This window comes from Heterodontus francisci, chromosome 27 (assembly GCF_036365525.1).
Source record: "Heterodontus francisci isolate sHetFra1 chromosome 27, sHetFra1.hap1, whole genome shotgun sequence".
NCBI lineage: Eukaryota > Metazoa > Chordata > Chondrichthyes > Heterodontiformes > Heterodontidae > Heterodontus > Heterodontus francisci.
The window spans coordinates 49,383,189-49,399,522 of NC_090397.1; the positions used below are offsets into that span (position 1 = coordinate 49,383,189).

The 16,334-nt window shown below is 47.2% G+C and overlaps 1 protein-coding gene across 3 annotated transcripts in view; it reads right to left on the reverse strand.

Moving 5' to 3' along the window:
- The window catches only part of LOC137385016 (lectin-like), a 113,270-nt gene that overhangs the window by 62,313 nt on the left and 34,623 nt on the right, over positions 1-16,334 (reverse strand). For 2 of the 3 annotated variants that reach the window (XM_068059754.1, XM_068059752.1), the window contains exon 2: positions 15,558-15,640. In XM_068059754.1, coding sequence (XP_067915855.1) covers positions 15,558-15,612 — 55 coding nt within the window. In that variant the 5' untranslated portion in view covers positions 15,613-15,640. Of the gene's footprint in view, positions 1-15,557; positions 15,641-15,718; positions 15,794-16,334 lie in introns of those variants that run through there. The other variant, XM_068059753.1, reaches the window with a different exon arrangement.

Sequence of the window (16,334 nt, forward strand, 5' to 3'; positions counted from 1 at the left end):
CATTGAACAGGGCCATCACCCACCCTGCCAGCATTGTCTCTGCAAAGTCCTCCTTACTAACATCTGGGGGCTTGTGCCAAAGTTGGGAGAGCTGTCCCACAGACTAGTCAAGCAACAGCCTGACATAGTCATACTCACGGAATGATACTTTACAGAAAATGTCCCAGACACTGCCATCACCATCCCCGGGTATGCCCTGTCCCACCAGCAGGACAGACCCAGCAGAGGTGACGGCACAGTGGTATACAGTCGGAAGAGAGTTGCCCTGTGAGTCCTCAATATTGATCCGAGACCCCATGAAGTTTCATGACATCAGGTCAAATATGGGCAAGGAAACCTCCTGCTGATTTCCACCTCCTGCCTTCCTTCAGCTGATGAATCAGTACTCCTCCATGTTTGATCACCACTTGGAGGAAGCACTGAAGGTGGCAAGTGTGCAGAATGTACTCTGGGTGGGGGACTTCATTGTCCATCACCAAGAGTGGCTCGGCAGCACATTACTGACCGAGCTGACTGAGTGCTCAAGGACATAGCTGTGAGACTGAGTATGCAGCAGGTGGTGAGGGAACCAACAAGAGGGAAATACATACTTGACCTCGTCCTCACCAATCTGCCTGCTGCAGACCACCGCACAGTCCATGTGGAGACAAAGTCCCGTCTTCACATTGAGGATACCCTCCATTGTGTTGTGTGGCACTACCACCGTGCTAAATGGGATAGATTTCAAACAGATCTAGCCATGCAAAACTGGTCATCCATGAGGCACTGTGGGCCAACAGCAGCAGCAGAATTGTATTCAACCACAATATGTAACCTCATGGCCCGGTAGATCCCCCACTCTACCACTACCATCAAGCCAGGAGACCAACCCTGGTTCAATGAAGAGTGCAGGAGGGCATGCTAGGAGCAGCACCAGGCATACTTCAAAATGAGATGTCAACCTGGTGAAGCTACAACGCAGGACTATCTGCGTGCCAAACTGCGTAAGCAGCATGAAATAGACAGAGCCAAGCGAACCCACAACCAACGGACCAGATCTAAGCTCTGCATCCTGCCACATCCAGCCGTGAATGGTGGTGGACCATTAAACAACTAACTGGAGGAGGTGGCTCCACAAGTATCCCCATCCTCAATGATGGGGGAGCCCAACATATCAGTGCAAAGATAAGGCTGAAGCATTTGCAGCAATCTTCAGTCAGAAGATCCAAGTTGAAGATCCATCGCAGCCTCCTCCGGAAGTCTCCAGCATCATAGATGCCAGACTTCAGCCAATTAGATTCACTCCACATTATATCAAGAAACAACTAAAGGCATTGGATACTGCAAAGGCTATGGACCCTCACAATATTCCGGCAAGAGTACTGAAGACCTGTGCTTCAGAACTTGCCACACCCCAAGCCAAGCTGTTCCAGTACAGCTACAACACTGGCATCTACCCTGCAATGTGAAAAATTGCCCAGGTATGTCCTGCACACAAAAAGCAGGACAAGTGCAAACCAGCCCCATCAGTCTACTCTCAATCATCAGTAAAGTGTTGGAAGGTGTCATTAACAGGGCTATCAAGCGGCACTTGCTTAGCAATAACTTGCTCAGTGAAGCTCAGTTTGGGTTCCATCAGGGCCACTCAGCTCCTGACCTCATTACAGCCTTGGTTTAGACATGGACAAAGAGCTAAATTCAAGAGGTGAGGTGAGGTGAGAGTGAATGCCCTTGACATCAAGGCAACATTTAACTGAGTATGGCATCAAGGAGCCCAAACAAAACTGAAGTCAATGGGAATCAGGGGAAACGTTCTTCACTGGTTAGAGTCAAACCTAGCGCAAAGGAAGATGGTTGTGGTTGTTGGAGGTCAATCATCTGAGCTCCAGGACATCACTGCAGGAATTCCTCAGGGTAGTGTCCTAGGCCCAACCATCTTCAGCTGCTTCATCAATGACCTTCCTTCAATCATAAGGTCAGAAGTGGGGATGTTTGCTGATGATTGCACAATGTTCAGCACCCTTTGCGACTCTTCAGATACTGAAGTAGTCCATGTAGAAATGCAGCAGGACCTGGACAATATCCAGATTGGGCTATTAAGTGGCAAGTAACATTCGTGCCAGACAAATGCCAAGCAATGACCATCTCCAACAAGAGAGAATCTGACCTTCTCCTTTTAACATTCAATGGCATTACCATTGCTGAATCCCCCACTATCAATATCCTAGGGGTTACCATTGACCAGAAACTGAACTGGAGTAGCCATTTAAATACTGTGGCTACAAGAGCAGGTCAGAGGCTAGGAATCCTGCGGCGAGTAACTCATCTCCTGACTCCCCAAAGCCTGTCCACCATCTACAAGGCACAAGTCAGGAGTGTGATGGAATACTCTCCACTTGCCTGGATGGATGCAGCTCCAGCAACACTCAAGAATCTCAACACCATCCAGGACAAAGCAGCCCGCTTGATTGGCACCCCACCTACAAACATTCACTCCCTCCACCACCGACGCACAGTGGCAGCAGTGTGTACCATCTACAAGATGTACTGCAGCAACGCACCAAGGCTCCTTCGACAGCATCTTCCAAACCCATGACCTCTTCCAACTAGAAGGACAAGGGAAGCAGATGCAGTGGAATACCAGCACCTGCAAGTTCCCCTCCAAGTCACACACCATCTTGACTTGGAACTATATCACCGTTCCTTCACTGTTGCTGGGTCAAAATCCTGGAATTCCCTTCCGAACAGCACTGTGGATGGACCTACCCCAGGGACTGCGTCAGTTCAAGAAGACAGCTCGCCACCACCTTCTCAAGGGTAATTAAGGATGGGCATTAAATGCTGGCCTGGCCAGAAATCTCCACATTTGATGAATGAAAAAAAAATTGTGGGGGCAGAAGAGCAGGGGACAGGATTGCTGAGGACAATTGGGAGGCCATCTGTCTGAAAGGAAGGATACGGTTGGCAACGCGGTCACAACTGGCAGCTTTAAGGCCTAGTGGCGATGTGGGGAAACACCCTCTGCAGGAAGAGTGGAACCCTGATCAGCAGGAGGGCATGGGAGAGGAAAGAGGGGCAGGAAGACAATGGATGCCATACCCTCGAACAGGATCTTCCACCGAAGATTGCGCTACCTGGAGATTACCAAGAACTAATGCCACAAGAGACTGCGTCTCTGCAGGCAGATGGTCACAGACATCTGTGAACCCGTCACTGAAGACCTTCCACCTCGCAGCAATGGTGTCATACTCTGTCAGTAGCTGTCACTGTGGCCTTGAATGTCTTCAGTTCTGCCTTTCTCTTAGGATCAGCTACAGACCTTAATCTCACAAACAGCTGCATACCACTGCATCTTGCAGGTCACTGATGCCTTCTTTGCCAGAACTGGACAGGAGACTCATTTCACAACAGAAATGGCCTCACAGCCACACAGGACATTGGGTTTCGCCACCATCACTGGAGTCATGGACAGGTGGCAGGACCGTATCTCCAATGCAGAAGTCCTTGAGGCGGCCAACATCCCCAGCATATACACCCGACTGAGGCAGCGGCGCTTGAGATAGCTTGGCCATGTGAGCCGCATGGAAGGTGGCAAGATCCCCAAGGACACATTGTACGGCGAGCTCGTCACTGGTATCAGACCCACCGGCCGCCCATGTCTCCGTTTTAAAGACGTCTGCAAGTGCGACATGAAGTCCTGTGACATTGATCACAAGTCATGGGATTCAGTTGCCAGTGATTGCCAGAGCTGGCGGGCAACCATAAAGGCGGGGCTAAAGATTGGCGAGTCGAAGAGACTTAGTTGTTGGCAGGAAAAAAGACAGAAGCACACGCAAAGAGCCAACTGTGCAACAGCCTCAACAACCAATTTTATCTGCAGTGCCTGTGAAAGAGTCTGTCACTCTAGAATTGGCTTTTATAGCCACTCCAGGCGCTGCTTCACAAACCACTGACCACCTCCAGGTGCTTACCTATTGTCTCTGAAGACAAGGAGGCCAAAGAACTGGAGTCACTCAGCAACAGGGCATCATCGATTGAACCCATATGGTCAACACAGCACCCAGTGATCGGCCAGTTAGATTCATCAACAGGAAAGGCTTCCACTCTGTCAACATCCAACTAGTCTGCAACCACAACAAGAGCTTCCTCCATGTGTGCACTCACTTTCCCGGCAGCTTCCATGACTCCTTCATCCTCTGCCAATCAACCCTGCCTCAGATCTTCACTCCAAACACCAAGTGTGTGGATGGATCCTAGGGAGTAGGGATATCCTTTGAAGACATGGTTACTAACCCTTCATGAAAGCCTGCAGACAAAGACACAGAGGTGATCCAACCAATGCCACTTGCTCAGTAGAACAACCATTAAACAGACTATCAGGCTTCTGAAGATTCGATTCTGTTTCTTCAACTGGTCGGGTGGCACCCTCCAATACCCTCCTGCATGAATCTCTGTCATTGTGATGCTCTGCTGCACTTTGCAGAACATGGCCATCCAGAGAGGTGTGGATCTTGAGGACAGTGAGGCCCTGGAATGAGACTGATTCTCTGAGGAGAAGGAGAAGGAGGAGCAGGAGGTGTGAGAAGAGGAGGAATTGGAGGTGGAGTGAGATGATGCTGAACAGAGAGGTGCCTCTGATGCACAATAAGGTGGTCTCCTTTTGCCACCCTCTAGGATGAGGACCTCTTTCCTGTCCCTCATGGTCTCATTAGATCCAGGTTGGCATCGATGAAGCGAGGGGCAGCCCTACCCCAGATGTCAGGCATCCAGCTCTCCTGTGACATCTCACTTCACTCTGGTGCTGTGAAAGGCTTTGGTACAAATCAGCAGATTTCTCCCTTGGGACAGCCAACAGCCTCAGTGATGGCTGCTGAGGGGAGTCTAAATCTGTCCCACACTTCACCCACATACCTGTGTTCCTGCCTCCACTGGTTCTAACTGGACAGAAAATCCATCTCCATATCAAATAAGGGTTCACCCCCATGAAAATCTTAATTTGAATCGCTTTCCCACTGGAGGTGATTTTACGACCAAAAAACAAATCCAGCTCTGTTTCCCGCTTCTGTGATGAAAATTCAGCCCTTTACGTTTCAATAGCCTGATATTGGATGGCCACATTGAACAACTTTGAGCATAAATAATTGATACAGGCAAATATGAATAATGAAGTCTTTGAAAGTAGGCCTGAAGGTTGAAGGTGGTATTTGAGACAGTTATGGACTGGTCATGGAAAACAGAAAGAGATAAGGAATGTAGTCCTGACCATGCTGTACGTGCAAAGGCTAGAGCAGGGAATGGAAGGTGTAAAGTAAGTTAAAAGTGAGCTTTTACCCCATAGTTTAAAAAAGGAACTTGACGTACCATTGGACATTTTGTACTAAGAATAACTTTTATAGGACAATAAGGTCCTGTCAACCTAATAACCTCGGTCCACCCCTGAAAAAGGCGATAAGAGATATTGCAAAAAGATAATCCGCATGGTAGTTGGAATCGGGTGACTTGGCCAGTTACCCAGAACTTAAGTTCAACAACCAAGTCATTTGTCTCTGGTGGATCATATATGTAATTCTTTGTGAAACTTTTTCTGAGACATTTGGTGTAATCTCTATGGTTTTGAATCAGTTTAAGTAAACGTTAACTCTTTAAGCAGAGCTCATTTTTTGTAATTTGTCAATATCTTGGATCGGAACCTAAGTAAGTGAGGTCTTAAAATGGGTCGAAATGGTGACAAATCTCCTGGACCTTATCATCTGTATCCATCACATTCAGGTTGGCAGGCTGTGACTCACTAGTGAGGTCCTGTAAGGATCAGTGCCTGGTCCTCAGCTATTTATAATCTGTATCAATGACTTAGATGAGGGAACTGAGTGTAATGTATCCACGTTTGCTCACAAGACAAAGTTAGGTGGGAAAGTAAACTGTGAAGAGGAAGCAAAACAAACAAAAGAATGAAAGAACAACAGAAACACTGCATTTATATAGCTCCTTTCATGATCACTGGAAATCCCAAAGTGCTTGACAGCTAATTAAGTACTTTTTGAAGTTTAGTCACTGATGTAATGCAGGAAACATTGTATTAAAGAGGCCATAAATGGAGTTAGACTGGTTAAGTGATCGGTCAAGAATGTGACAGATGGAATATAATGTGGATAAATGTGCAGTTATTCACTTTGGTAGGAAAATTAAAAAAGTAGAATATTGTCTAAATGGTGAGAGACTTGGAAATGTTGCTATTTAGATAGTTCTAAGTGTTCTTGTACCCAAATCACAGTAAGTACAGCAAGGAATTAGGAAAGCAAATGGTACATTGGCCTTTTTATACAAAGGGATTGTAGTAAAGGAGTAATGGAACGTGAAATTTGTCTCAAAGAACAAAGAACAAAGAACAGTACAGCACAGGAACAGGCCATTCGGCCCTCCAAGCCTGCGCCGATATTGATGCCTGTCTAAACTAAAACCTTCTGCTCTTCCGGGGATCGTATCCCTCTATTCCCATCCTATCCATGTATTTGTCAAGATGCCTCTTAAACGTCGCTATCGTACCTGCTTCCACCACCTTCCCCGGCAGTAAGTTCCTGGCACTCACCACCCTCTGTGTAAAGAACTTGCCTCGCACATCCCCTCTAAACTTTGCCCCTCTCACCTGAAACCTATGTCCCCCAGTAACTGACTCTTCCACCCAGGGAAAAAGCTTCTGACTATCCACTCCGTCCATGCCGCTCATAACTTTGTAAACCTCTATCATGTCGCCCCTCCACCTCCGTCATTCCAGTGAAAACAATCCGAGTTTATCCAACCTCTCCTCATAACTAATGCCCTCCAGACCAGGCAACATCCTGGTAAACCTCTTCTGTACCCTCTCCAAAGCCTCCACGTCCTTCTGGTAGTGTGGCGACCAGAATTGCGCGCAATATTCTAAGTGTGGCCTAACTAAAGTTCTGCACAGCTGCAGCATGACTTGCCAATTTTTATACTCTATGCCCCGCCCGATGAAGGCAAGCATGCCGTATGCCTTCTTGACTACCTTATCCACCTGCGTTGCCACTTTCAGTGACCTGTGGACCTGTATGCCCAGATCTCTCTGCCTGTCAATACTCCTGAGGGTTCTGCCATTTACTGTATACTTCCCACCTGCATTAGACCTTCCAAAATGCATTACCTCACATTTGTCCGGATTAAACTCCATCTGCCATTTCTCCACCCAAGTCTCCAACCGATCTATATCCTGCTATGTCCTCTGAAAATCCTCATCATTATCCGCAACTCCACCAACCTTTGTGTCGCCCACAAACCTACTAATCAGACCAGCTACATTTTCCTCCAAATCATTTATATATACTACAAACAGCAAAGATCCCAGCACTGATCCCTGCGGAACACCACTAGTCACATCCCTCCATTCAGAAAAGCACCCTTCCACTGCAACCCTCTGTCTTCTACGACTGAGCCAGTTCTGTATCCATCTTGCCAGCTCACCTCTGATCCCGTTTGACTTCACCTTTTGTACCAGTCTGCCTTGAGGGACCTTGTCAAAGGCTTTACTGAAGTCCACATAGATAACATCCACTGCCCTTCCTTCATCAATCATCTTTGTCACTTCCTCAAAAAACTCAATCAAATTGGTGGGACACGACCTCCCCTTCACAAAACCATGCTGCCTCTTGCTAATAAGTTCGTTGGTTTCCAAATGGGAGTAAACCCTGTCCCGAAAAATCCTCTCTCATAATTTCCCTACCACTGACGTAAGGCTCACCGGCCTATAATTCCCTGGATTATCCTTGCTACCCTTCTTAAACAAAGGACCTCACCTGTAGCCAATGAGGATACAAAGATTTCTGTCAAGGCCCCAGCAATTTCTTCCCTTGCCTCCCTCAGTATTCTGGAGTAGATTCCATCAGGCCCTGGGGACTTATCTACCTTAATGCTTTGCAAGACACCCAACTGCTCCTCCTTTTTGATAACGAAATGACTGAGACTAACTACACTCCCTTCCCTAGGCTCATCATCCACCAAGTCCTTCTCTTTGGTGAATACTGATGCAAAGTACTCATTTAGTATCGCGCCCATTTCCTCTGGCTCCACACATAGATTCCCTTCTCTGTCCTTGAGTGGGCCAACCCTTACCCTGGTTACCCTCTTGCTCTTTATATACGTATAAAAAGCCTTGGGATTTTCCTTAATCCTGTTTGCCAATGACTTTTCATGACCCCTTTTAGCCCTCCTGACTCCTTGCTTAAGTTCCTTCCCACTGTCTTTATATTCCTCAAGGGATTCGTCTGTTCCTAGCCTTCCAGCCTTTATGAATGCTTCCTTTTTCTTTTTGACTAGGCTCACAATCTCCAACGTTATCCAAGGTTCCCGAAACTTGCCAAACTTATCCTTCTTCCTCACAGGAACATGCCGGTCCTGGATTCTAATCAACTGACGTTTGAAAGACTCCCACATGTCAGATGTTGATTTACCCTCAAACAGCCGCCCCCAATATAAATTCTTCAGTTCCTGCCTAATATTGTTATAATTAGCCTTCCCCCAATTTAGCACCTTCACCCGAGGACTACTCTTGTCCTTATCCACAAGTACCTTAAAACTTATGGAATTATGGTCACTGTTCCCGAAATGCTGCCCGACTGAAACTTTGACCACCTGGCCGGGCTCATTCCCCAATACCAGGTCCAGTACAGCCCCATCCCTCGTTGGACTATCTACATATTGTTTCAAGAAGCCCTCCTGGATGTTCCTTCCAAATTCTGCCCCATCCAAGCCCTTAGCACTAAGTGAGTCACGGTCAAAAGAGGGGAAGTTAAAATCACCCACCACTGCAACCCTGTTACCTTTACATCTTTCCAAAATCTGTCTACATATCTGCTCCTCTCCCTCACGTTGGCTGTTGGGAGGCCTGTAGTAAACCCCCAACATCGTGACTGCACCCTTCCTATTCCTGAGCTCTACCCATATTGCCTCGCTGCATGATCCCTCCGAGGTGTCCTCCCGCAGTACAGCTGTGATATTCTCCTTAACCATTAATGCAACTCCCCCACCCCTTTTACATCCCCCTCTATCCCGCCTGAAGCTTCTAAATCCTGGAACATTTTGCTGCCAATCCTGTCCTTCCCGCAACCACGTCTCTGTAATAGCAACAACATCATAGTTCCAAGTACTAATCCAAGCTCTATGTTCATCTGCCTTACCTGTTATACTTCTCGCATTGAAACAAATGCACATCAGACCACCAGTCCCGCTGTGCTCCGCAACATCTCCCTGCCTGCTTTTCCTCTTAGTCTTACTGGCTTTATTTACTGGTTCCCCCTCATTTATTTCACTTGCTGTCCTACTGCTCTGGTTCTCACCCCCTGCCACACTAGTTTAAACCCTCCCAAGTGATGCTCGCAAACCTCGCAGCCAGGATATTTATGCCCCTCCAGTTTAGATGCAACCCGTCCTTCTTGTACAGGTCCCACCTGTCCCTGAAGAGATCCCAATGGTCCAGATATCTGAAACCCTCCCTTCTACACCAGCTGTTCAGCCACGTGTTTAGCTGCACTATCTTCCTATTTCTAGCCTCACTGGCATGTGGCACAGGGAGTCATCCCGAGATTACAACCCTAGAGGTCCTGTCTTTTAACTTTCTACCTAACTCCCTAATCTCCCCCTGCAGGATCTCGTTACTCTTCCTGCCTATGTCGTTGGTACCGATGTGTACCACAACCTCTGGCTGTTCACCCTCCCCCTTCAGAATGCCCCCTGTCTGTTCAGAGACATCCTTGACCCTGGCACCAGGGAGGCAACATACCATCCTGGAGTCTCTTTCACGTCTACAGAAGCCTATCTGTGCCCCTGACTATAGAGTCCCCTATATTTATTGCTGCTGGTGCCGGCACTATGGAAACCCTGAGCTGAACAAATAATGTGCACAGCTCTTCCAGCCACTTCCGGCACAGCACACACAGTGCCCATGCTGGGAAAGGTGGTAGCCTGGGCATGCTGTGCATGTGCCAGAAACAACAGGAATGCTCAGACTGTGACACCAATCAACTGGCCCAGCTGATTTGATGCACTGTTTTGAAACTTGGACCATGTGGGGCCAGTGAAGATAGCGGTATCCTGTAATATATTTTGTATACTGCCTCTCTGCTGCCCTCCCTGGTGGGAAGTGTAAATAAAAGTGTCCGACATGGCTGCTCCCAGTTATGAGCTCATGTTAGTTTTACTCGGTAAATAATCAACAAAGACCTGTGCTAATCATTCTCAGCTGAACATGAGCTCAGCTGTACCAGGGCCCCCCAACTTGTGCTATTTAAAGGGACAGTCAGTCAACATTTAGGGGAGGTGCTTTTGACTGATATCTGCTGGAGCAAGGACTGTGGATTGTTTTTGAATGTGTTCTAGGGAGTTGATACATCCATACAGTGTGGGCAGAGTATTTGGTCACCAGTCCACACCAAGTCTGCAGCAGGTATGTGGGCTGCACTTGCAGTGCCTCTGGGTCTCCAAAATGAGCAAATGGAGCAGAGGCTGCAGAGAGGGGAAGCTCTGTGCAGAGGGAGGAGCAGGAGCCACTCCACAGAAGGTCCGAACCAACATGGGTTTTCAGGAAGCACTTCCCCCACCTCCACCTCAGCCAGGAGCAAAGCCTGAGGGGCCTCAGGTTCAATAAGGAGGTGGTCATAAAACTGTGCCATCACCTTCAACAGGACCTGCAGCCTCACCCCAGGGCTAGGATGATGCTGACAATGTCCATCAAGGTCACCGTCACCCTCAACTTCCACACAACCAGATCATTCCAGGCAGGAGCAGGTGACATGATGAACATCTCCCAATACATCGCCCATTACTGCATTGGGGAAGTGATTGAGGCCCTGAATGCGAGGAGATAAATTTAATCATTTTCTCCCTCAGCACAGAGAAGCAGGATGTGCAGGCACGTGGATTGCCAGGACAACAGGATTTTCAATGGTACAGAGACCCATGGCACATGGCTCTGTGGGCCCTCGATGTCAATGAGAAGATGTACAGAAACCACAAAGGCTACCGCCCCATTAATGTGCAGTTGGTGTGTGACTATGAACCCCTCTGCCACCCATCCAGGTGAGAACAATGGGTGTACAATGTGATCCACACTGCCACCAGAAACAATGTGGGGCAGACCCTTGGCATGTTTAAGCAGTGGTTTCCATACCTGTACCACTCACTGTACTCTCCAGAGCAGGTATCAATATTCCGTGGTGGTTTACTGTGTCCTCCACAACATCCCAACAATGAGGGTGCAGTCATTGCAACTAGGCCTCCAGAGGCAACCTCAGGAGAAGGAAGAAGAGGAGGAGGAAGAAGGAGGAAGAGGACAAGGCGAAATGATAAGAGGCAGGAGGAGTCATCTGTAAATGCTTCGCTTTGGATAGGCTGTCCTGGAGCACCTACTCAGACTCCAATTCCCTTAGGAGATCATGTTTCACTCTCATGGCTCCACTATTCCCCACGTTCCCATTTATCTGGGATACCCGGTCACAGTGTTCTCTTGGCCAAGAGCCTGCAACAAAAGGCACCAACGATAATCATTTCATCACTTCTTTATCCAACAACACATCTAATTATACAATCATAAATGAATTATTCAACCTTGTGCATCCCCTTAGTGCCTGTCTTGTGGGTGTGTTTGCCTGGCTTATTGTTCCTGCACAGTGCTACCCCAATGGCTGCAGCATGGCTGGTGGAAGGCTGCTGACTTTCATTGAGACAGATTGCAGATGGTCTTACATGACACCCTGGTGTATCTCTGGCCCTAGAAGGCCCAGCTTCGGACTGCACCAACTCAGCATGGGTGGCAACAGTTTGACCTGGCTGGCTGAGAGGCACAGGTAAGAGCAGTGGCAGAGTGCCAGTGGTGGGAGAACAAATGCTGTCATCCTGAGTGAGGACAGTAGATTCGTGTTCCACTGTGTCACTGTCAGTCCCCTGGGGTGATGTCTTTCCAATTCTGATCATCTATTGGAGGAGAGATTTCTGGACTGCCACGAGAACCTGCATACCCAGTTCAGCACTGAGATCTGCAGCCATGATGGCAGCAGTCTGAGCTTACATGGCAGCAAGCATGGATCTGATGAACTCTGTCTGAGCTTCCACTGCAGCTCTGAGACATTGGGTATCTTGTACCAATGCTGCAGTGAAAGCTGAGACAGTAGCCACCAGATGCTGCATCATAGCTGGGTCTGCAATTGCAGTCATGGAGTTGGCCATCACTTCCACATTGGAAAGGATGGTCTCCAAGCTCAGTGTGATGCTGTTGGCTAAACTCCTCCATACTCCTTGACATTGACTGGAGGGTCTCTGGCAGGCCCAAGGCCTCCAGCATCTCGGGTACATTGATATCAGCATTCCCCTGTATGTTGCATCATTGAAATCCTCATGTGAGTCCCCTGTAGCAGAACTAATGTGTGACCTTGCCTTCTGGTGAGCTGGCACACCAAATATCCTTTCACCCTGGTCTGGCTGCAGCCCCCTCGTGCTCGGTGACTCACCACGTGCAGATCCTGACTCTATATTACCCTCAAGGATACGCTCAGTGCCAGTATCTGAGCTGTGGCAGCAAGCAGCAGCTCACGTGTCGGAGCTTCTGCGTTAGTGGTGTGATGCTGGTCTTGTCTTTCCTCCTGAGGCTGCTGTGATTGAGCACAAGGCAGTTCTTGGGTGTGTGAGAAATGAAATCAGAGGAGGAGAAGGATTGGGGTGAGGGTATGGGGGTGGCATGGAAAGCAAGAGGTCCATGGTCACACCATTAGCAGGATGAGGGTGAGGTGGGAGTTGAAAAGAGGCATAAGGCAGGAACCAGAACGTTCTCAGCAACACCAGATGCAATGGATTCTGTTGCAGTTGTTCCTGTGATGTGGAGCACTGTCTCTCCATAGGGATTAAATGATGCAGACGTGTCTGTCCATCACCAGTTCAGCTTTGTTCCATTTGATTATTTGCCACCTTGTCTTGTAGGAGAGAGGGAAGAATGTCAGTGATTGTGTTGCACTGTGTTTGGTTGATGCTCCTGCCTCAGCTGAATAGCTGGAGGTATGTGGAGGCAGTGAGAGGTGGGTGTGAGGTTGGCATCATTGGAAGGAATGAGGGTGAGGTGAAGTATCTGAATGTTAGACCTGAGTCCTGAGTGTGAGGGACAGCTGATGGGTGAGTGATGGAAGTGTGATGCATTGAGCAGCGTGACGGGTTGGTGTTGCAATGGCTATGAGATATCCTTGAGGATGCGTTCACTCATCTCGACCATCCAAGTGAGGTCAATGAACTTCTTGCTGTACTGTTGCCAGGTCCTCTGGGCCAGTCTCCATGGGTGGAACACCCCGACCACCTGTTCCCATCTCACTCCGTGAGACCAGGTGGGGGCATATCACGAATCACAATCCCTGCATCAGAAAACAGGAGCAGACAAATACTTAACCATAGAGGACTTTCTGTAATTGTATAAGGCCTTGATGAGACCATATGTGGACTACTGTGTCCAGTTTTGGCCTTCGTAGATAAGGAAGGATATAGTTGCATTCAGCGGTGTACAATGAAGATTCATCAGACTGATTCCTGAGATGAGGGGGTTGTCCTATGAGGAGAGATTGTATAGACAAGACCTATACTGTCTGGAGTTCAGAAGAATGAGAGCTGATCTCACTGAACCTTAAAAATTCTAAAAGGGTTTGACAGGGTAGATGCTGGGAGGATGTTTTTCCTGGCTACGGAGTCTATAACGAGGGGTACAGTCCCAGAATAAAGGGTTGGTAATTTAAGACTGAGATGAGGAGAAATGTCTTCACTGAAACAGAAGTAATACTTTGGAATTGTCTACCCCAGAGAACTGTGCATGCTCAGTCATTGAGTATACGCAGGCCAGAAAACAATGTCTTTTGGATACTAAGGGAATCCAGGGATATGGGGATAATGTGGAAAGGTGTAGCTGATGTATCAGATCAGCCGTTACTTTTTTGAATGGTGAAGCAGGATCAAGGGGCTGAATGGCCTCCTCGTTCTCCTATTTTTTATGTTCTTTTTAAAATCCTGTCATGTGGACTCAACACCAAGTGACAAATTCACTGAATCAATTTCTGCAGTTCAATGGGAGGATAATGCTTTGAAAGTGCTGCTAATTTTTAATTTTTTTGAGGACTCGTGGTTGAAGTTTGTGAACATGGATTGATTTGGGGCTGATGCAATTCCAGAGATGCTGGACATTGTTTTTTTTTAAAAAAAGGTAATTGAAAGGACTTGAGCTTTCTGTTTAAAAACAACATTTACTGAATGCTGCATGTGTTCCTATTGGAGTTGTTTACGGAGAAGTGACATGTCAAAATTTATGGTGGTCAATAGTTGGTTTCATTTTGAATACAGTTTTGAGTCTGTTGAGGTCAGCCTGCTAAGAGAGAAACACCCAACTTATCATTTGTCCACCTCTCTGAGAAACCCTGCACAATCCAATGTGTGATAGCTGAAACGCCAGATGTCACATTTCTCCTGGAAAGCCTTCCAAATGAATTCTTGATGCCGCTTGAAAAGAACGGCTGCAAAAAGATCCCGGGGACTGTACTCTATTCATATTTAGGATGCAGAATAAAGTGTTATGAACAGGTGAGATTTTATTCTGAAATAAAATAGAGTATATAATTGGCCGTATCGGTAACTGTGCAAACATTTAAATAAATGCTGTGAAGAAGTGGAACTAGTGAAAGACAGTACACTCCTTCCACCTCGGGCGGAACAATAATGAGGGACACAAATTAATAATAAACAACATTCGCAAACTGGCACAGCTTCCCGACACATTCCAGCTGTAACTCGACAGGATCAGGACACAGGATCCGGTTCATTGGGGGCAGGGAATCCAGGCTGGAGAAACAGCCTGGAAGTTTGAGTACTGGCGGCTGAAGGGGACACAAGAATGATTGTGAAGGGGAAGGAAGTGGGAAAAAATCTGGATGCAGTAGGTGCCCATTTTGTGGGCAGAGTGGAGCCTGAGACAACCTCTTTGTATTCACCATTGCCCACTGACTCCATGCTAATGAGGGGCCTCCCGCTGACCACACCCTTACTCCAGGGCAGGGTCAATGCTGGAGGACACAGTTGGGCACAATCCCAGCATCACTGTCCACACTGCGGGCCGTGGAATTTCAGAGAATATTTCTCCACAATAAATGGTGACATTGTGGAATTCTCTGTCACAAACTGATGTTGAAGCAGAGCCCATCAATTCTTTAAAAAGGGAAATATACAGTTCCTTAAAAATAGATTATTGGAGGGAATAGGGATTGAGTAGGGGAGTGGAATTAGTTTGGGTGAGATATTAAATGTCATGGGGAGTGAGTCGTAGATTTTGCTTAGATTGACAGGAATTTTAAAGGCTGTTGGGAATGAGCAGAGAGTGAGATTGTACTCGGTATAATATTGAAGATTTGTGAAGATTGATAATTGCCCATTTTAGGACATTCCTCCAGGTGCTGCCTCTTTTTGTTCCCTTTAATTTACACAGCAGGTAAACCACTAACTCCTCATCTCACAGCACTAACCTGTCCTCACACATTATGTTTGATTGACCCTACCTGTCACATCATTGACAAGCAATTCACTCAGCACCAAAACCATCACCAGCATCATGTCTGCAGAGAAGATCCTTTCCTCAAACCTGAAACACAACAAAAAGATTCAACATTAGTGTCAAAGTTTCAAATTAAAGGTGGGGATTTCCTGCTCCCATTCCTACCTCTCTCTCTCCCAGTTGTCTGATGTGATGAGGTTTTGAGTGTTACTGTAAATATATAAATATCACAGATTGTGGAGACCTTTGGAACAATTAAAATCAGATCCAATTGGCTGGAAAATAAATGATATCGGTATTACTGCTGACCAATCAGTGACTGGCAGCTCAGAACAGGATGGAGTGGAAACCACAGGAATGTTCTGTGAGCTACACATGAGATTGTACAACGTGGCACTGTAACTGCTCAGTGAGAAATGGAAACTGCAGTTGTGGTTCCTGACCCAGTAATCTACTTGTAAGAGAATACATTTGTGATATTATGATTTGATCGATATTCTCAATGAGAACATTTATGAAACAAAAGTGGAAAATAATGGAAATACTCAGCAGGTCAGCCCGCATCTGTGGAGAGAAAAACAGAGTTAATGGGGGGAGTTTTATGCTCAGCCCGTGGTGGGGTTGAAGGTGGAGAGCGCATAAAATCGGGTGGAATTGTGGTGGGGGAGTTCCCGTCATCTTCCCGTCTCTGCTAAAATTAAGTCTGGGGAGGGAAGACCTCACTGCCAATTGAGGCCATTAACCAGTCAATTAATGCCCTATTTACTGCCACATCCCACCG